This window comes from Cephus cinctus, unplaced genomic scaffold, assembly GCF_000341935.2.
Source record: "Cephus cinctus unplaced genomic scaffold, Ccin1 Ccin1_scaffold0068, whole genome shotgun sequence".
Lineage (NCBI taxonomy): Eukaryota > Metazoa > Arthropoda > Insecta > Hymenoptera > Cephidae > Cephus > Cephus cinctus.
The window spans coordinates 32430-48298 of record NW_014332811.1 but is presented as its reverse complement, the minus strand read 5'-3'; the positions used below and the strand labels follow the sequence as shown (position 1 = coordinate 48298).

Genomic DNA, 15869 nt, shown 5'->3' with positions numbered 1-15869 from the left:
CACGCAACGTTGCTAAGAAATTACACAGAGCGTGAACAGCTGTAAACAGAATGTGAAAAGTATTGTGAGATTCACGCCATGTATCATTTAACTATGATCTAAGATGTACATTAAACCCACAGTACGTTGTAATCATACAAATGCCATTCTCGGAATATACAATTATCCACGCTCAGGTTTGCCTTCGATATTTTCATCGATCATATCTATCAGTAAGATGCGATATTATCGATACGTTGACCTAATTGCAAAAATAAGTTTCCACGAGTATGATTTAGTGGTTCAATAGAACAACCTCGGATGGCCATGTACTCATGATACATGGAAACTTCATAAGAATTGTAACTCAATAACGTCAGGTCAGTGACGTTTGTTTAAAATCCATACACAATCTTTTTGAAGAAGGCAGACTAAGGTTCGACTAGTTAGTTAAATGATATATATATATATATTGTACCTGTATGCATCCTAAAAGGTAAAGATAGTGATTAGAGTTTGACAAGGAGTTTTAAAAAATGTATCACTTTTCCATAACCTAGCGTTCATCTGGAACAAACTCCGCGCGAATTAGTTCCTTGCTATGTAATATCACAGAAAAGCCAGAACACAGCTCCTATTTCGCGATCCTGGATAGTGTAACTAATGGCATGGCGAACAAAGACTTTTTCTCAGTATCTGGTTGGTTTGTATGCGGCTTGGTGTGATTGTGTAGATGTAATCGTACACGAGGTACGACGGGGATGAAGGGGAGTCGAGGGAAGTCAGCGAGTGTAGTCACGCTCCCAGGAACAGCTGATCAGTCGCAAACGGACGTGAGAACACGATACACGTACGACGAAGCTCTGCGGAACGTGTGTACGTACAGTGGTACTCCTGTCTCTGGTTCGGTAGGATCGTGTAAAAGAAAGCACTTACCTCCCTCGGAGCAAGGAAGAACAAAGGGCGAGCTGGTTCATCACTTTGTCTATGCCACTACTAGACAACGTTCAGTGTAGGAAGACGTCGTACGTTGTGTAGAAATATCTGCATTTAATATACATACATTAACAAGAGCATAAACGGCACCGAGCTAGGTGCTGATAACTATATTCCTGATCAGCTGTAAGACACAAAGGAGAGTCTATGTGCGTACCAGGGTGCACGCTGTGGCAGAGCAGAGAGAAGCGTAACAGCGCAACCGAGACACGGGGCAGCGGCTACGCGGATTCTATGAACACCGACGGACCCACGGAAGAGGATATAACGAGCGACACGGCCTTTCGCGAACGTTGACCCGAGATACAGTGTCCTAGGTCGTTGTCTTCCTCCTGAGTACTTGATATTTTATTAATTCATTCATCCATTTCCATCTTTACTTACATACTTCACTTTTTATAAATCTCTCTCTCTCTCTCTCTTTCTTACAATTTCCACTTCCTATTCCTTTTTCCTTGTGTGACAAGAGCTGGATATTAATATGCAAGATAAAGAAGACAATGGAATTAACATCAAATTCGAGAATGAGAGGAAGAAAGATTATAGGCTGGTGCCACAAAAGGATGTGAATTGTCTGAACGGGACCAACGGGAAAGGTAGATGTCCTTCCTATATGCTTTTTTTTCTTTTTTTTTTCAGTATTCAGCAAGTAAATGCAGTTCTCAACCATTGGCACGGTTTGATACGTAACATTGAATGATTCTAGATTCACCTTATACACGTTGCAATATACTGTTAAAATCTTGCTAACAGAAGTCAGTTTCAAGATACTTTGTATCTACAGATTATCTAAATATATTTTGTATTTGTCATAGCACTTGTTGAAAGTCTATGAGCGTACAGCGAGTGCGCTGTGCATTTTTAGATCACGTATATGTCACATGAATCAGCTAGTTGTTTATTTTTTACTTCTCGGTTCAAAATTTTCCTCAAAATTCCACTCGCAAATTTTCCACGTGTTCACGCACTGTGCAACAGTCACGCTATATGCGCATGCTCCTAGAGAAAAAGCGACGGCCAACCGAGAAATAATTTATTGACTGAAAGCTCCCTCATACCGTAATACACAATAGTCCATTAAATAACTCAACCGTGATGCGACTATTTTTATTTATTGTAAGCAATTGATAATGCTTATCTGAGTAATGCTAATTACTCGAGTAATTGCACGTCGCTCGCGAAGACTCGCAGTGTATTTATGACTGAGCTCTAGGGGAAGAAAAAGAAAAATATATCAAACAAGGAAAACTTATAAAATAATCTTGCGTCGTGTAATAGGAATATCAAATGATTCGACAAACTCCGGATAACACAACGTGCCAGTGTAAAACGGTTGACTTACTTTGCAACAAAGATTTACTGAAAAAATATATTAAGTATTAGCTTCTCGCTCAACATCTATAATCACGTATTGCTGCAAATTTAGAAACAAATAATGCCATACTCTTATCGTTTTGCAGACAATTTACATAATGCGTTGTTACTCTGTTGCTGTCATATTTAATAAACATGTTACTATCTGGAAAGCGATAAGAGAATATATGAAAAATTATTTATGATTCTGTGCCAGAAACAAAATCCACGTATAGCAGGAATATATTGAATGACAAGTAAATTTTGAAGAGGTATTACAAGTTGCTTGTCAATGAAGAATCATTTGGAATATGTCCAAGGGAAAAGTATAGATGCAGAAATGTATCGAGAACAGAGGTTATGCGCAAGCTTCGACCACAGCAGCCGACATTGCCTGGTGGCGCCTGGGTAAAACAATCAGTACTGACCAGGAAAGCGCGACGAGAGGGAATCCTGGTTGATTTCAAAGTATTTAATAATATTGCGAATACTAACCATATCACCTTCTCTAAGTAATAAGTGAGCTTCGTGGTTTATTTCCATAACACAGACTCCTGGGGAATCGAATTTCCCTCCTACAGGCGGCGACGCTCGATAATGCTTACCGTGAGGGTTTTCCATGGTTCAATAATAATACAGGGCCTCGCGAAGCTTCTGCTTGAAGATTGATACGTATCTGAACATATCGTATCACATTCGTTGCTCACGTATATGCTTTAACACCAAATAAATTCTTGTATACATCCTTGAATACGTTTTTACTTTATCACACTGCTCAGGATGTATGGATTGGTGGCGCTGATAGGATGCACGTGCACAGGAATACATGTCTAAATATTGGATCTGTATACGTACAGTACATGGTCAATAAAAGTCGAGTATTGACAGCATAATAATTCGTGTACATTTGGTGCATTGATGTTTTAAAAATATGAAATATTTAAATTGATTAAATTCACTTTTATGGGATATTGATCGATGAAGAACTTGTGTTTACTGGCAACAGGAATTTTGTATCCTTCCACATGTAGGATTGTGAAAAATTGCTCAATTGAGCAGACAATGCCGTATTTAGACGTTGCGCCGTGGGTGATACCAACCGTAAATTTACACTCTATTAGATATCCTATTTAACGGTCCATCAGTTGCATTATGGCTTTATTTTGAAATTTCACAGGATTTTGAGTAGGCAGATATAAAGTGTTGACGTTTGTCTAGGTATTTTGACAACTGTCAGTTGTATTTCGTTTGTGTATTAATTGACAACTTATTCAATGTCCATGGGCTTTTGAACAGTTTGTACTATAATATTGATCCAATATTTTGTTCTTTTTTGGATTTTACAAAAAACCGAAAAACGACTTTCATCCCTTGTTTGTATAGTCATTCACAACATATGAAATGGACACAGAACAATAAACTTTTTGAGAATATTTAAATCCATTTAAAAGCAATCAGTTAATAGCATTAAAAATCGCAGAGGATATTAAAAGTAGAAAAAAATCCTCTATGCAGCTCAAGAAAGACATTGTGAACGCTGCTTAATGTCACAAGCGCAGTGGAACGAGCCACGAGAGAACTAACCTGTTAGCAACGCGAAGCAGGGGGTTGAGTGGAACTTGAGGCTGCTGGAATAGTCAGAGAGGGTTTCGACGCCATGGAGACAGGGAAGTCGGGCGTCGCGACGCCCAGACGTCCTTCCTACTATTGCTCATGGTAAACTACACGAGAAGATGAGTCGTGCAGTGTCAGCAAGGAGAAATGACCAAGACTGCGCTTAGTAAGGAGCTAATTTTCAGCTTAAAGCACTATTTGATTTTTCTTCTTCACTCTTTCATCGTTATTAGTCGCAAAATATTCTCTTCATTTTCCTCTATACTCTGCCAATCAATATTATTCATCTTGTCGCGCCGCCACTGAATATTACATTCCTTGCACACCCAATTGTTTAACTTGACTATGCGCTTAAAAACATCTTTTGAAAATACATACACATGGCGATGAATTCATGAACAATGGAAATGAAATTAATAACGTGAAACTTTTATATCTATAGGTATAGATTCTATAGAATTTATACCCATTCAAAATTCAGTAGAATTTCGCTGGATGATTAGGACTTTTTCTCTATATGATATCACATCACTTGTACACTACTGATGACAAGAACAGACATTTCAGAGATTCTATATTTAACTGGAATTTCTCTCATTTTGAAAAGAACCCTTGACCCAGTCAGTTAATGAATTTTTAACAGGAATAATTCTCAACGGATCGATAACAGCTTTACATTGCTCCATATTTATATTTATCTCGTATCTCTCTCTCTCTCACACACACACACACACACACACTAAGTATCAATAAATTTATAACAATTGCCGATCTTCTTTCATTCCCAACAATCTCGTTATTGAATTTCAAAAAAATATTACATCTAGTAACTAATGCTGATAGGCTCCTTGATTCAAGAGTCCTCAGCTCTTATTTCTGACTTTAAATTAAGAACACGTGCTTGGCCATGTACAATTTCTCGTAGAATAGACAATGTTGCACACCAATCCACTTTCCCAGGATACTGTCAACCCTGACCTTTCATACAGCTTTAGTAAAACAATATGCATATTAATATAGTCGTCTGCCAGTACATTTTTTCATTACAATATATCCTAAAAGTACCCAATAGCAATTGGATGCTTTAATAAACATCTAACAAAAACCATACAGCATAAAGCATTCAAATATGTTTACAATAAGTTTCAGAAATATTCCTAAAAAGATTAGAAAATTTGTATAATATAAAAATAAAAAGAACTGAAAACACGTGTACGTCGTTTAGACTATTATGTATGTACGACGATACATACATATATATGTATATTCATATGAAAAGTTGATAGAATCATATAAACCAGTTTACTGTTTTTAAAATGACATAAATAATGGACAAACTTTAATTCACCCGTTATGCAATACACGAGCATCTCCTGCCTTTTGGTAGGAAATATCTTCATAGACAGTCATTGGCATTTCATGATTTAGGAATGTAGCATAAAAGAATACTTTTTGAAATGCTTTACTTTGATCTATATACATCATTCTGATACTCCTCCATTTACATAAACTGTTCTGGAGTATAAACTCCATATTGTTCCTTTGGGATTTTGCTGCTGGATATTATATGCTTATGATTACCTATATCCTGTCAATTGAATCACCCTGCTACTGTATATGCAAATATACACACACATATATAGCATTTAACGGTAACAATAGTATTTGGTAGTGACGCAAGTCCTTGATCTATCTGAAACGAAAAAACCAGTTCATTGATCAGACTCGAATAAAATATATAATTTCAAAATAGTTGCTACTCGGGTAAATGACGTTAGATATAATAACGCTGCGGATAAATTGACGTTTGGTGAAAAAATCATACATGAAAATGAAATACGAATATTTAGTTTTTGGGTCAGACAACAATTCTGTGAGTTGGCAACTCGACGAATTAGCGATATGGCAAGATATTGATTTGGCATACTAATGTATTTGGTGCCATATCGTTGCTCCTAATCTATTCGGATAGAGTACATATAAAAACTCCAGTGTCAACGTTATACAAAAAAAAACCTATTTTACATATAAGAAAAAACGTGGAATAAAGTATAGGTAACGGTTTCATGATCTCCGTCTTTCGACATGAAAGATTTACTTTCACGGTGGGAGATACTTATATGCTTTGAGACAAACAGATGTTGTACCTGTTAAATATATAAAGAGTACTGAAGTATGAATCAGTGCCAAAAATCTAGCTGTACCTGCCTCAGTTTTTACCACACGTATAGGACGAATGCGTGTATTGAATGAAGAATAACGTGAAAGTCGGCACCAGCTAAGAAAACAGAGAGAGATAAAATATAGATAAATTACTAAAGCGCTGTTAGAGGAATTAATGTAATGAAAGAAGAGCGACAAACTGACCGAATAGGTGGAGGATAGCCGACGCCCTAGAGTGGAATATTCCATGAGACGCTATGGAATAAACCCAAAGGCTCGTATCGTCGCGGGTGGTCGAGTTGCCAACGCGACTTGCGAATCTAAATATATTTATATGAATATTTTTTAGCATAGACATCCAGTTACAAGTGTGTTAATTTATTTTGTATTTTTTATAATAAAAATCTTGACACTCCATACTGTCTGGATCCATTGGCTAAAATTGTTACTGTATATAAACAGTTTTGATATTAGTCTAGGAAAAATTAAAAACAGTCAAGTTTCACGAAATTGTACACCTTTGGAACAACATGGTAAACGAGTCATGAACAATGGCTTCAGTCTTCTGGATATAATCAATTTTATCAGTTATCTAGAGAACCAAAGTGTTTTCAGCAGGAATACGACACGTGTGGTATATTTAATCTGAAGTGTTTCTAGTCGAGATAAACTCATGAAACCTTTAAAAAAAATGTCACGAGTGAGTGGTCCTGATAATATTTTAAAGATGAAAATATCAAAATTTGATTCGACACTCTTAAAATCTATTTTACAAACTCCCAACTCGTGGGCTTCGGTTACGACAAGGGAGTATTGTATGCTGTTTGATGGTGAATATATTTATATTTATTCTAGCAATGGCTAATTTTATATTCTTATTTCTAATTCGAGAAACTGATAAGATACGATTAAATTCGCACGCATATGGTGACTATATCGGGTAACTTATGTCTGATTAGCGTCACACAAGGTCAACTGACTTCCTGAGTTCAACACGCGGATATTGTGGATAAATGTGCTCTTTATATTCGCACAGTGAATATATCTATATAGAGTTCTTCACCCAAACGTACCATGTATATGTATATATACATATATGTTGTTCAGAAAGTTCCTAGTGATTTGCAACATATGTCGTAGTCAGAATTCTCGTTAATAGTCTATATGAATTTTCTGACAATCCAATGTTGATACATATGTTACTAATGAATATTGACATAAGGTATATAGAATAACTTGAAGTATGTCGATATTATTTAATAAGACAGTACGAAAGCGATTGATCGATGGAGCTGTATTATTAGTTTTATAGGATAATGACAGGGCAAATAACCTAAAGGGATAATTCCTATTAATTAATAAAGATGTCTTCTAATTTTGAAAATCATAAAGCAGTATTTTAATAAAAAATGACAGAACGGTGTTCACCATGTGGAAACGTACGTTATCGGATCGAAAAGGCTAGACAGGAAAATATCAAACAGGAAAACTTGTTGGATCGTTCAAAAAACGTTCGAGCTAGTCATTCGACACAACAACTAATAAATTTGGAACGAGGATTTAAAGGAAATTTATTAATTACTGATCAGCAGGATATACTGATAAGAAGGAATGGAAAACGTATTGACAGATCCACTACGATAGAGTTAAAGGACAGAACTGCAGTCCTGTTAAATTGGTGCAAATGTCAGTTGACGTCAGTGCCAAAGAAAGCTAGTTATATAATTTTTGCAGCCTTTGGACTCTGTGCTCTATGGCTGATTTATAATGAACTGTCGACGTGCTTCACTAATTTCTTTTGGAACGTTGTGTACTCCATTCTTGGAATTTTTACAAGCTCTGTCACACTCTTTCTTGTTTGCATGGTAGATGCGACAGAGACCAGAGAAGAAACTATTCTGTACACTGAGTGACCAGGAGAAAAATATTGAAATAAAAATTTAATTACTCTCTAAATTTCTAAACCCTGATCTACTTGAATATATCTTATCTTTAAATTGGAGTTACTGATCGAACAATGGATACTTCAATACTTTGTTAGTGAGAGATTAAGAGGATAATATAGATGCTCAAGGAATAACAATCGGATAAGCAAACTGTTGTATAATCGGATTGCTTGATAACTGCTTTGGATTTGTTAAATATTCTTAGGAGATTATAAATGCGAGAAAGAACTGACAAAAGAAGCTGGTAGTATAATGTGATTGTGACGAGGCCAAAAGACTGGCCAGAAATGGAAATTGGTTGAACTTGAGGTACGGTAGCGAGCTGGTCGATAATAAAAAAAGAAAGGTCTTTGTGGTAGCCAGTCTTGTCGCTTATGTCATTCTATTCATTCTCCACGTGACATATTATGCAATGGCGTGAAACGTGCGTATATCTCGTTATCATGTACGAACCTGTCTGTTTATTTGCAATGTATTTATCGTTAGCCATGGGCGAACGCAGAAAAGGCCACTAGAAAAATTTCCACTGTGCAAATTTTAGTTCTACGACCTGGTTTAGCTGTTCGTGACCTTAAGGCGAAAACGTGAGTTTATCATGGTAGATAACTTTTATAGCTGACAAAGGCAAAACTTTCTCTAATCACGTTACTACCCAAGATGAATAAGATAAAAATATGCTAATCATTGTAAGATAAATAATATTTTCTCTAAAGCATTGTATTTAGCAAGTATTGCCGTTTCGTGAGAAATCCTTCAATGCTATTATACCATATTATATGCAATGTATATTGCATTAAGAATTTTGTTGATTTAGATATTCCACTAGTCGTAGAACTTCTTTCTATTGTGATGTTCTATCGTTTGAATTACATGCATTCTTATGTGGACATCTATATATTTTTAAACACACTATTATCATGCTTACTTATAATAAGCAGGCCGATAACCAATGATCAAAGATCAATCATATTGATTGGTACGCAGACACTTTAGATTTAAGATTTGCTCCAGGGCATATCGCCAATTTGCCATTGTTTGGCAAATGAACTCGAGAGACAATTGCAAATGGACATTGATCCCTCGCATTACATGCTTGTCAGCCTGACAAGCGATATTTAAGAATAGCTTTACTTATAATTAAATGTACCTATTCTTATCGCGTTTGCCGACAAGCTGCTAACTTGTACACACTCAAAATTCAAAGCTTCGATATTCTTTAATTTATTCTTTGGTAGTTTACGACATTGTGAAATGCAAAAAGACTCCTTGAAGTTTTGTAATAGTGTCAATTAAATGGAATACAATTGTTTTATCATGTCAATTTATTCAAAAGGTTAAATCTCAAGGAGACAGGAGCTCTGAAATATGAAACCTGCTAGAAATACCACAGCAGACAAATTCTGAATAATTTTTGAATCTCATGTTATTCGTTAATTGTGGAATACGCATGCAATTATCAGGAACGTGATAGCCAATCTTTTAACTCGCACAATGTCACCTTCGTCTCTTTGGCTGTTTTTCATTTTCTAAGCATAATGCCGTCTCCTCATTGACAAGGAAGCTTCTATGAATCAGAGTCAGTTCTGTCAAAAAACTATACAAGTTCCTGTCCCATTCTCTTGTAGTATCATACATATAGATATAACAGTTGAACAGATTTCTACAACAGAATGGAACAGAAATTTGTAAGACTTGCCAAAGTATTTAGCGGAGAAAACTTTACAATGTAACTTTTAAGTCTGCATTATCTTTGAGACAACGTTGTTGAATTAATTCCTATTTTTTCAATTTCCAGTTAAAAATGTCGTGACGGAGGGGCAGCTCGTACCACCTGATGGAGGATGGGGTTGGCTCGTGCTCTTGGCATCCGTCATGGTAAACGTTCTCATCCCGGGAACAGTCAAATCCTTTGGAGTTCTGATGATCGATTTCCTTGAGGCATTCGAAGTGTCACATGCAACAGCTGCCTGGATTCCCGCTCTCTGTTATTTTTTCTATAGTTCCCTGGGTAATAATATATCAGCATTAAATTATTCATTATAACATAATAAGGAAATATTGTGTTTCTAAAACTAATAATGCAATCTTACGTTTTTCCACAGGTCCTCTATCAAGTATTCTTTCAGTTAAATACTCGTATCGCACGGTGACTCTTATCGGTGGTACATTTGCAGCCGTGGGAATGATGTTGAGCTACTTTGCAAATTCTATTGGTTTTTTATGTGTTAGGTAAATAGAAAAACGAAATTTATAATTTATTATTAAATCGAAACAATATATTTTACTTTTACAAATACTTTCAGCTATGGAGTCTTGGTAGGCACAGGAGCCGGATTGTCATTTCCGCCAACAGTCTACATAGTCACGTCCTACTTTGAAAGGTTGAGGGGATTAGCTAACGGACTTTGTATTTCCGGAAGTGCCCTTGGCTCCATAATCTTACCCCCCGTTCTGGGCATTCTTCTTCAAGAACACGGATACAGGTAACTTCAGTTACCATTGACAGTTGATAATGTTTGGTATGTATACAAATCTTGAATAATTTTATGCTTCAGAGGAACCGTATTAATAATGGGTGCCGTGACATTAAACGTATGGGCCAGTGCGTTACTATACGAACCAGTGGAGAAACACATGAAATTAGTCCCGGTCGTCGAAAATCCTGAATCCCAGAAAAGCATAGATGCAGTATCTATAAAAGTGATGAGTCCAGACGAGGAAAGGAAGCTAAACAGCCCTCTAATAATCTCAAATTCAAACGGCAAGGCTGCACCCATAGTACCAAAAAGTGCTTCCAGCGTAGCGCTGGAGAACTATAGGAACACACCTATCCAGGGTAGAACCAGGAAGATCAGTGTACCCAGTGGACGGGATATAGCTGGACAAATGCATAGCACACCAGCACTTTATGCAGTCCCAGAACGTGGTGGCTTTGAGAGTGGAAAACTTTCCAGGAGAAGAGCTCCAGCACAATCACCGAGTGCATCGTCGTTTAACTACATCAGTACACCATACCATGGAAGCACGCTATCAGCCCTTCACCCAGAATACGCTTCCACTTTGACTCTGAACGCCATCTCCAGCACCTTCAAGAAGTCGCCAAAGAAGACAATCACGGAGAACGACGAGCCTCAGAATAAGTTCTTCGACTTCAGTCTTCTCAAGGATCCAATTTACCTTGTTATTCTCATCTCAAATTCGACTAACGCTGTGAGCTACACGAACTTCGTCATCCTTTTGCCTGTTTACGCCAACTCTTTGGGCTTCGACAAGAAAATGTCCTCTCTACTGTTGTCAACGGTCTCTGTACTCGATCTCATTGGCCGTATAGGAGGATCCGCACTATCCGATGTGAAGATAATACCTAAACATTGGTACTTTGTTGGTGGTTTATTCGTCTCGGGAATATCTCTGGCGATACTTCCAGTAGCTACTTCTTACGTTATGCTCTCGGTCTACTGTGGCATTTTCGGATTGGCTTCTGGTATCTATGTTGGCATAACTGCTGTTATCATGGCTGATATGCTGGGACCTGAAAAGCTTACGTCATCTTACGGGATATCTCTTTTCGTTAATGGAATCATACAGCTCGTCGGTCCACCGATATGTGGTTTAATTTTTGAGCAGATTGGAGATTATGGACCCATATTTAGTATTCTAGGGATCATCCTCGTCGCCGGTGCTTCCCTCTGGGGCTTCGTGCCCTTTATAAAAAGACGACAGAACGCTATACAGACCGCTGCCAGTGTCGAGAAGTTATAGCGAATCCTTTTAGATTATTAAAATGTATTCCTTGATCTTACACTATTATCTACAGATCAATCTCCATTACATTATTTCCCATTCATTCCCAAATTCACATTTAACAAACACAAAGCGTTTCCAGTCTATAATTATGGGAATTCTACGTGTCTCTTTTACCTTGACTAAAGGACAGATCCTTGAGAATTATTTATTACCAGAAGACAGTCGGCATAAATCATTTATTCGAACCAATTACCCTGTTGCGAGTTCTACTATAATATTAGATAAAGAAGAGGGACAGTTAAGTGAAAAAGAAATATATAAAAGAACAAAAAAAGATAAAGTCAAGATCTCATTACACGATGTCACGATACGCTTAAGAGAGCAAGAAGGATTTTATTTGTAAACAATGTGAAACAAGGAATTTACAAGTCTTTTATGCCAGAGATGTACTCTGCAATAAGATTTGAGACGAAGAGTTGTTCGAATGTAAAATGAAAAGACATAGATTGGTCGTATCTAAGAAGAGGCCTTTCTTGAATGCAATTAATTCATCTGCGTTAATATTATTGCCAGTCAATTATGCTTAAAGAATCCAAATTTAGTAGAAAAACATTGGCCCAAGTTTTTTTTCACTTAGTAAAACCAATGACAAGCTTGTTTTTTAGACATAATCTTCATCGACTTTGTCAAAAGGACCCTGAATTATTAATAGGGATACTCCAAAGAAAAAAAAAATGAAAATGGATAATTGAAAATATGAAAATGACACTCTGTCGCGGACCGACGAATTCTCTAGGAAAAGTATTCTTGCCTTATAAAATATAGGGATATTTAAAAAAGGAATAATAAAAATGACTGCGATTACCACAGTACAATCAAATTTTCGGCTGCGGGGCATGCATAATTTTTTTTTTTTAAATGTACTTAGTATTTTATCAGCACAAATGGTACCGCACCGGTAATCGCAGTATGATTCTTTAATTATTACATACGATTAAATAAGTTACTTTTGTAAGACTATTTTCCACTGGCAAACAAGGTGGGATGGTTCTATGGTTATATGCAATGTCAAAAGTATATAGGAGACAAAATAATAGAGGATCTGGAATATCAGGATTGAACGTAAAAGAGAAAAAGAGAGGGACAGTATCGTTATCATTGAATGTGAGTCCGTCGGTGCAAGAGCTCTAAATATTTTAGAAAATGCTCTTAGTACTTGGTGCGAATAGTAGGACTACAGTATTTTATAAATTATTTTGTATCACGTAGTCACTCGGTGTATCATAATATTGAAAAATGAGATAACGGTATTAAGGAAACTTATGTATTCTTTACCGTATTTCTATCATCTTCATCTTATAATTAGGGTCAATACTTCAAGTAGGCGATTCATTGTCGCATACATGCAATATTGACTGAAGATATCAGAATGTTCTGGATTGTAGACATTTACTTGTATGTAAGGAACGAATCGTGCAGATTTGCGAATGAGAAATATACACTAAAGAGAATTAATTATCCTTTATCACGTTTATTAACTCCTGCTTATCATTCGTTTGTATCCTCTTATCATATACAATTTTATATTCTAGCTAATTTGTATCAGTGTGCAGGTAATTTTTGCATTCGCATCGCTTGCAAACTGTTTTGTAAAAGATATATTCGTAATTACAGGATATTGAGATCTGACACAGCGACACAGAGTCTCAAGACCATAAGGTAAAATAATTGTGAATGAAACAAAGAAAAATAAATATTAATTTCTAGACATCGGATTAGCTAAGAGATAAATAAAGAAACAGAAAAATATTGGGTATGCTTCGCAGCAGTTTATGGATTCGAGAAATTCATGACCGATGAATGCTTGAGGAGTTAACATTTATTGGAAATATCACGAATTCTTTAAGATATTAGTTTGGCACTTTGCTACTTCATATCTGTGCACGAGGATATTAAATTTGCTGCAAATACTGAAATTCTGATTTGGACGATTAAATCATTTCACTTTGCAGTTTCGTCGCGCACTTTTACAAGCGCAAATTACAAACTGTCATTCCTGGTATATCTACTGTCATACGGGAAACAAATATACAGATGGTAATAGAAGTGCTAAATATCACATTCAATATCATAGCACTAATTTATACGTGGGTATTTCTAAGTACCACGACTGTAGGAACACCTGAATCGAATAGACTTGCTAAATGCGAAACTGTCTACCCAAGAATTAAAGTTATGAACTGCCCTTATCTATTATCGACAGGTTGCAAGCGAGAGGCAAACACGTACACTCGTCCCTAAATATTTACACAACTATAATAAGTCACAGAATCGATCAATTAACCACGGATAGTAACGATATTCGCAAATTTGTCTAACATCTTAATAATAATTACAGCAAAGTACAATACAGCGTATCGTCGTCAATGTCACGAGAAATTCTAATAGACATTTTACATGATAGTTTACTTACAACATTATTCAATTTACGCGAGCAATTTTGCAGAATAATACAACGGACTCAGGCTGGTTTCCAGGCAACGATGCCCATCTTATTATTCAGTTCTTGTAAAATAAGAGAACACGTAAGCTGTTTGTCAGGAGATAGTCCACTAACACCTTCCATTTCATCGTCATCATCCCCAGCACCGCTGCTACCACCACCTTTGCCCTTGCCCTTCCCTTTCCGCTTCTTCTTCTTATTTAATTGTCTACAGTCAATGTCGTTTCCAGTTTCAGCAGCTCTTTTTTTCTGACACACAAATCATCAGTTACATTTGATGCTTAAGAATAAGTATGGAATAATCATGAAGCAAACCTTGGCACTTTGTTTTGTTTGTTTGTCATATTCCAATGCATCATAGTAATTTGGTTTCTCCCGCTTTATGCGGTTTGTTCTTCGAGTCTTCATAACACCACCATCGGGGCTTGGTGGACTCTTGATTGAACTTCGTCGAGCATTGAAAAATGAATGTCCGCAAGGACAAGCCTTACAAGCTACAGGGACCTGCAATCATAACATACAGCTATATAATTACCAGTTCAATGAAAAACAAGGAAATAAGTGTATTGATATTACTAATATCAAAATATTTCAAAGTTTTACTACAATCAAAGCATTGATAAAAGAAAATTTAGACTTAAAAAGGGTAACATTATCACTACTAAACGTCAAATAGTTGAAAAACCATTTTCCGCTAAACCTAAACTCTTGCTATTATATAGGTTAGAGAAGCAAACAAGTGCGTTAAGCATTACCTGCTGTTCACACTTTGGACAAACTTTACTGATGGTTTTAGTTTTCGCCATATTGAAGTAAATAAATTTCTATTGTATTCCACTCATTGTTTATTAACAAACGAAATTAACTCTTGATAATTAAACAATGATACAAAATTGCTCTTGAATTTCAGAATTACGTAGAACACATAGGTATATCACAGCTACTAATGAATGCAGGCGTTATCATTTCAAAATACTGTACATAGCATTGGTCAAAATACTTGCAATTGCGTTCATAAAAGTGACTAAAATCGAAAACATTGGAAAATTATAAGACGTTTAAAGTCGACTTACCTAACGGATGATTTCTCCTCCCTTACGGGAGGAGAATCTTCTTCCCTTGAGAGTTTTCTTTCGAATGAACAAATCAGAGCAGATTCAAAATCACTTATCCCCCAAGAAGCCTAAATCTTCACAAATCCTACAACCGTTTACAGCGCCAAGGACAGTTTTTATAATTTTAAGATTGTACGATTTCATTATACTAAATTTTGTTTACCTTATTCACATCACAATTAATATATACGGACTATCTTTCTATTTAATTCAATTTCGCTTATCCTACATTTCAAAGGATATTTGACATTTTCTATTTCGTATACAGATATCAAGAAAACAATAAGTCTCAAATGGCGGTTAAACTAAATCTCATTTAAAAGTACACTGTATGAAATATACATTAACAATTAATATTACAAAATATACATTATTTCGCGGATGAAAAAATTAATATTTTTATTTATTATGTTCCTACATTCATTATATTTTAATAGAACCTTGTCAATGATT

General features: G+C 36.0%; 2 protein-coding genes across 6 annotated transcripts; one reads left to right on the top strand and one right to left on the bottom strand.

Moving 5' to 3' along the window:
- Positions 1-502: 502 nt before the first annotated feature.
- Positions 503-13313, top strand: LOC107269293 (monocarboxylate transporter 9). 5 transcript variants are annotated; one of them, XM_025086376.1, is made up of 7 exons: positions 503-1571; positions 2546-2934; positions 3844-4108; positions 9847-10059; positions 10154-10280; positions 10355-10534; positions 10607-13313. In XM_025086376.1, the coding sequence occupies exons 3-7, from the start codon at positions 4090-4092 to the stop codon at positions 11811-11813; spliced, it is 1746 nt and encodes a 581-aa protein (XP_024942144.1). In that variant the 5' UTR covers positions 503-1571; positions 2546-2934; positions 3844-4089; the 3' UTR covers positions 11814-13313. The 5 variants fall into 5 exon arrangements, with proteins under 5 accessions (XP_024942144.1, XP_015598488.1, XP_015598471.1 ...); XM_015743002.2 differs by lacking the exon at positions 2546-2934; XM_025086380.1 differs by lacking the exon at positions 503-1571 and having other exon boundaries at positions 2546-2796.
- On the bottom strand, positions 13314-15255 carry LOC107269329 (UPF0547 protein C16orf87 homolog). Its single transcript, XM_015743054.2, has 3 exons — positions 15057-15255; positions 14617-14805; positions 13314-14550 (listed from the first exon to the last, which is right to left on the bottom strand). Exons 1-3 carry the CDS (start codon positions 15105-15107, stop codon positions 14320-14322), a joined length of 471 nt encoding a protein of 156 aa, XP_015598540.1. The 5' UTR covers positions 15108-15255; the 3' UTR covers positions 13314-14319.
- Between the last annotated feature and the right edge of the window lie 614 nt (positions 15256-15869).

What these genes read in the sequence shown, in the direction of transcription:
- LOC107269293 (XM_015742985.2), top strand. Translation starts at nt 1,457, where the DNA reads ATGCAAGATAAAGAAGACAATGGAATTAACATCAAATTCGAGAATGAG. An exon ending in GAACGGGACCAACGGGAAAG is followed by an intron (nt 1,572 to 9,846) that starts GTAGATGTCCTT and finishes TTCAATTTCCAG; the next exon opens with TTAAAAATGTCGTGACGGAG. An exon ending in ATTGGTTTTTTATGTGTTAG is followed by an intron (nt 10,281 to 10,354) that starts GTAAATAGAAAA and finishes AAATACTTTCAG; the next exon opens with CTATGGAGTCTTGGTAGGCA.
- LOC107269329 (XM_015743054.2), bottom strand. Translation starts at nt 15,107, where the DNA reads ATGGCGAAAACTAAAACCATCAGTAAAGTTTGTCCAAAGTGTGAACAG. An exon ending in GTCCAAAGTGTGAACAGCAG is followed by an intron (nt 14,806 to 15,056) that starts GTAATGCTTAAC and finishes TTATGATTGCAG; the next exon opens with GTCCCTGTAGCTTGTAAGGC. An exon ending in AAACAAAACAAAGTGCCAAG is followed by an intron (nt 14,551 to 14,616) that starts GTTTGCTTCATG and finishes TTTGTGTGTCAG; the next exon opens with AAAAAAAGAGCTGCTGAAAC.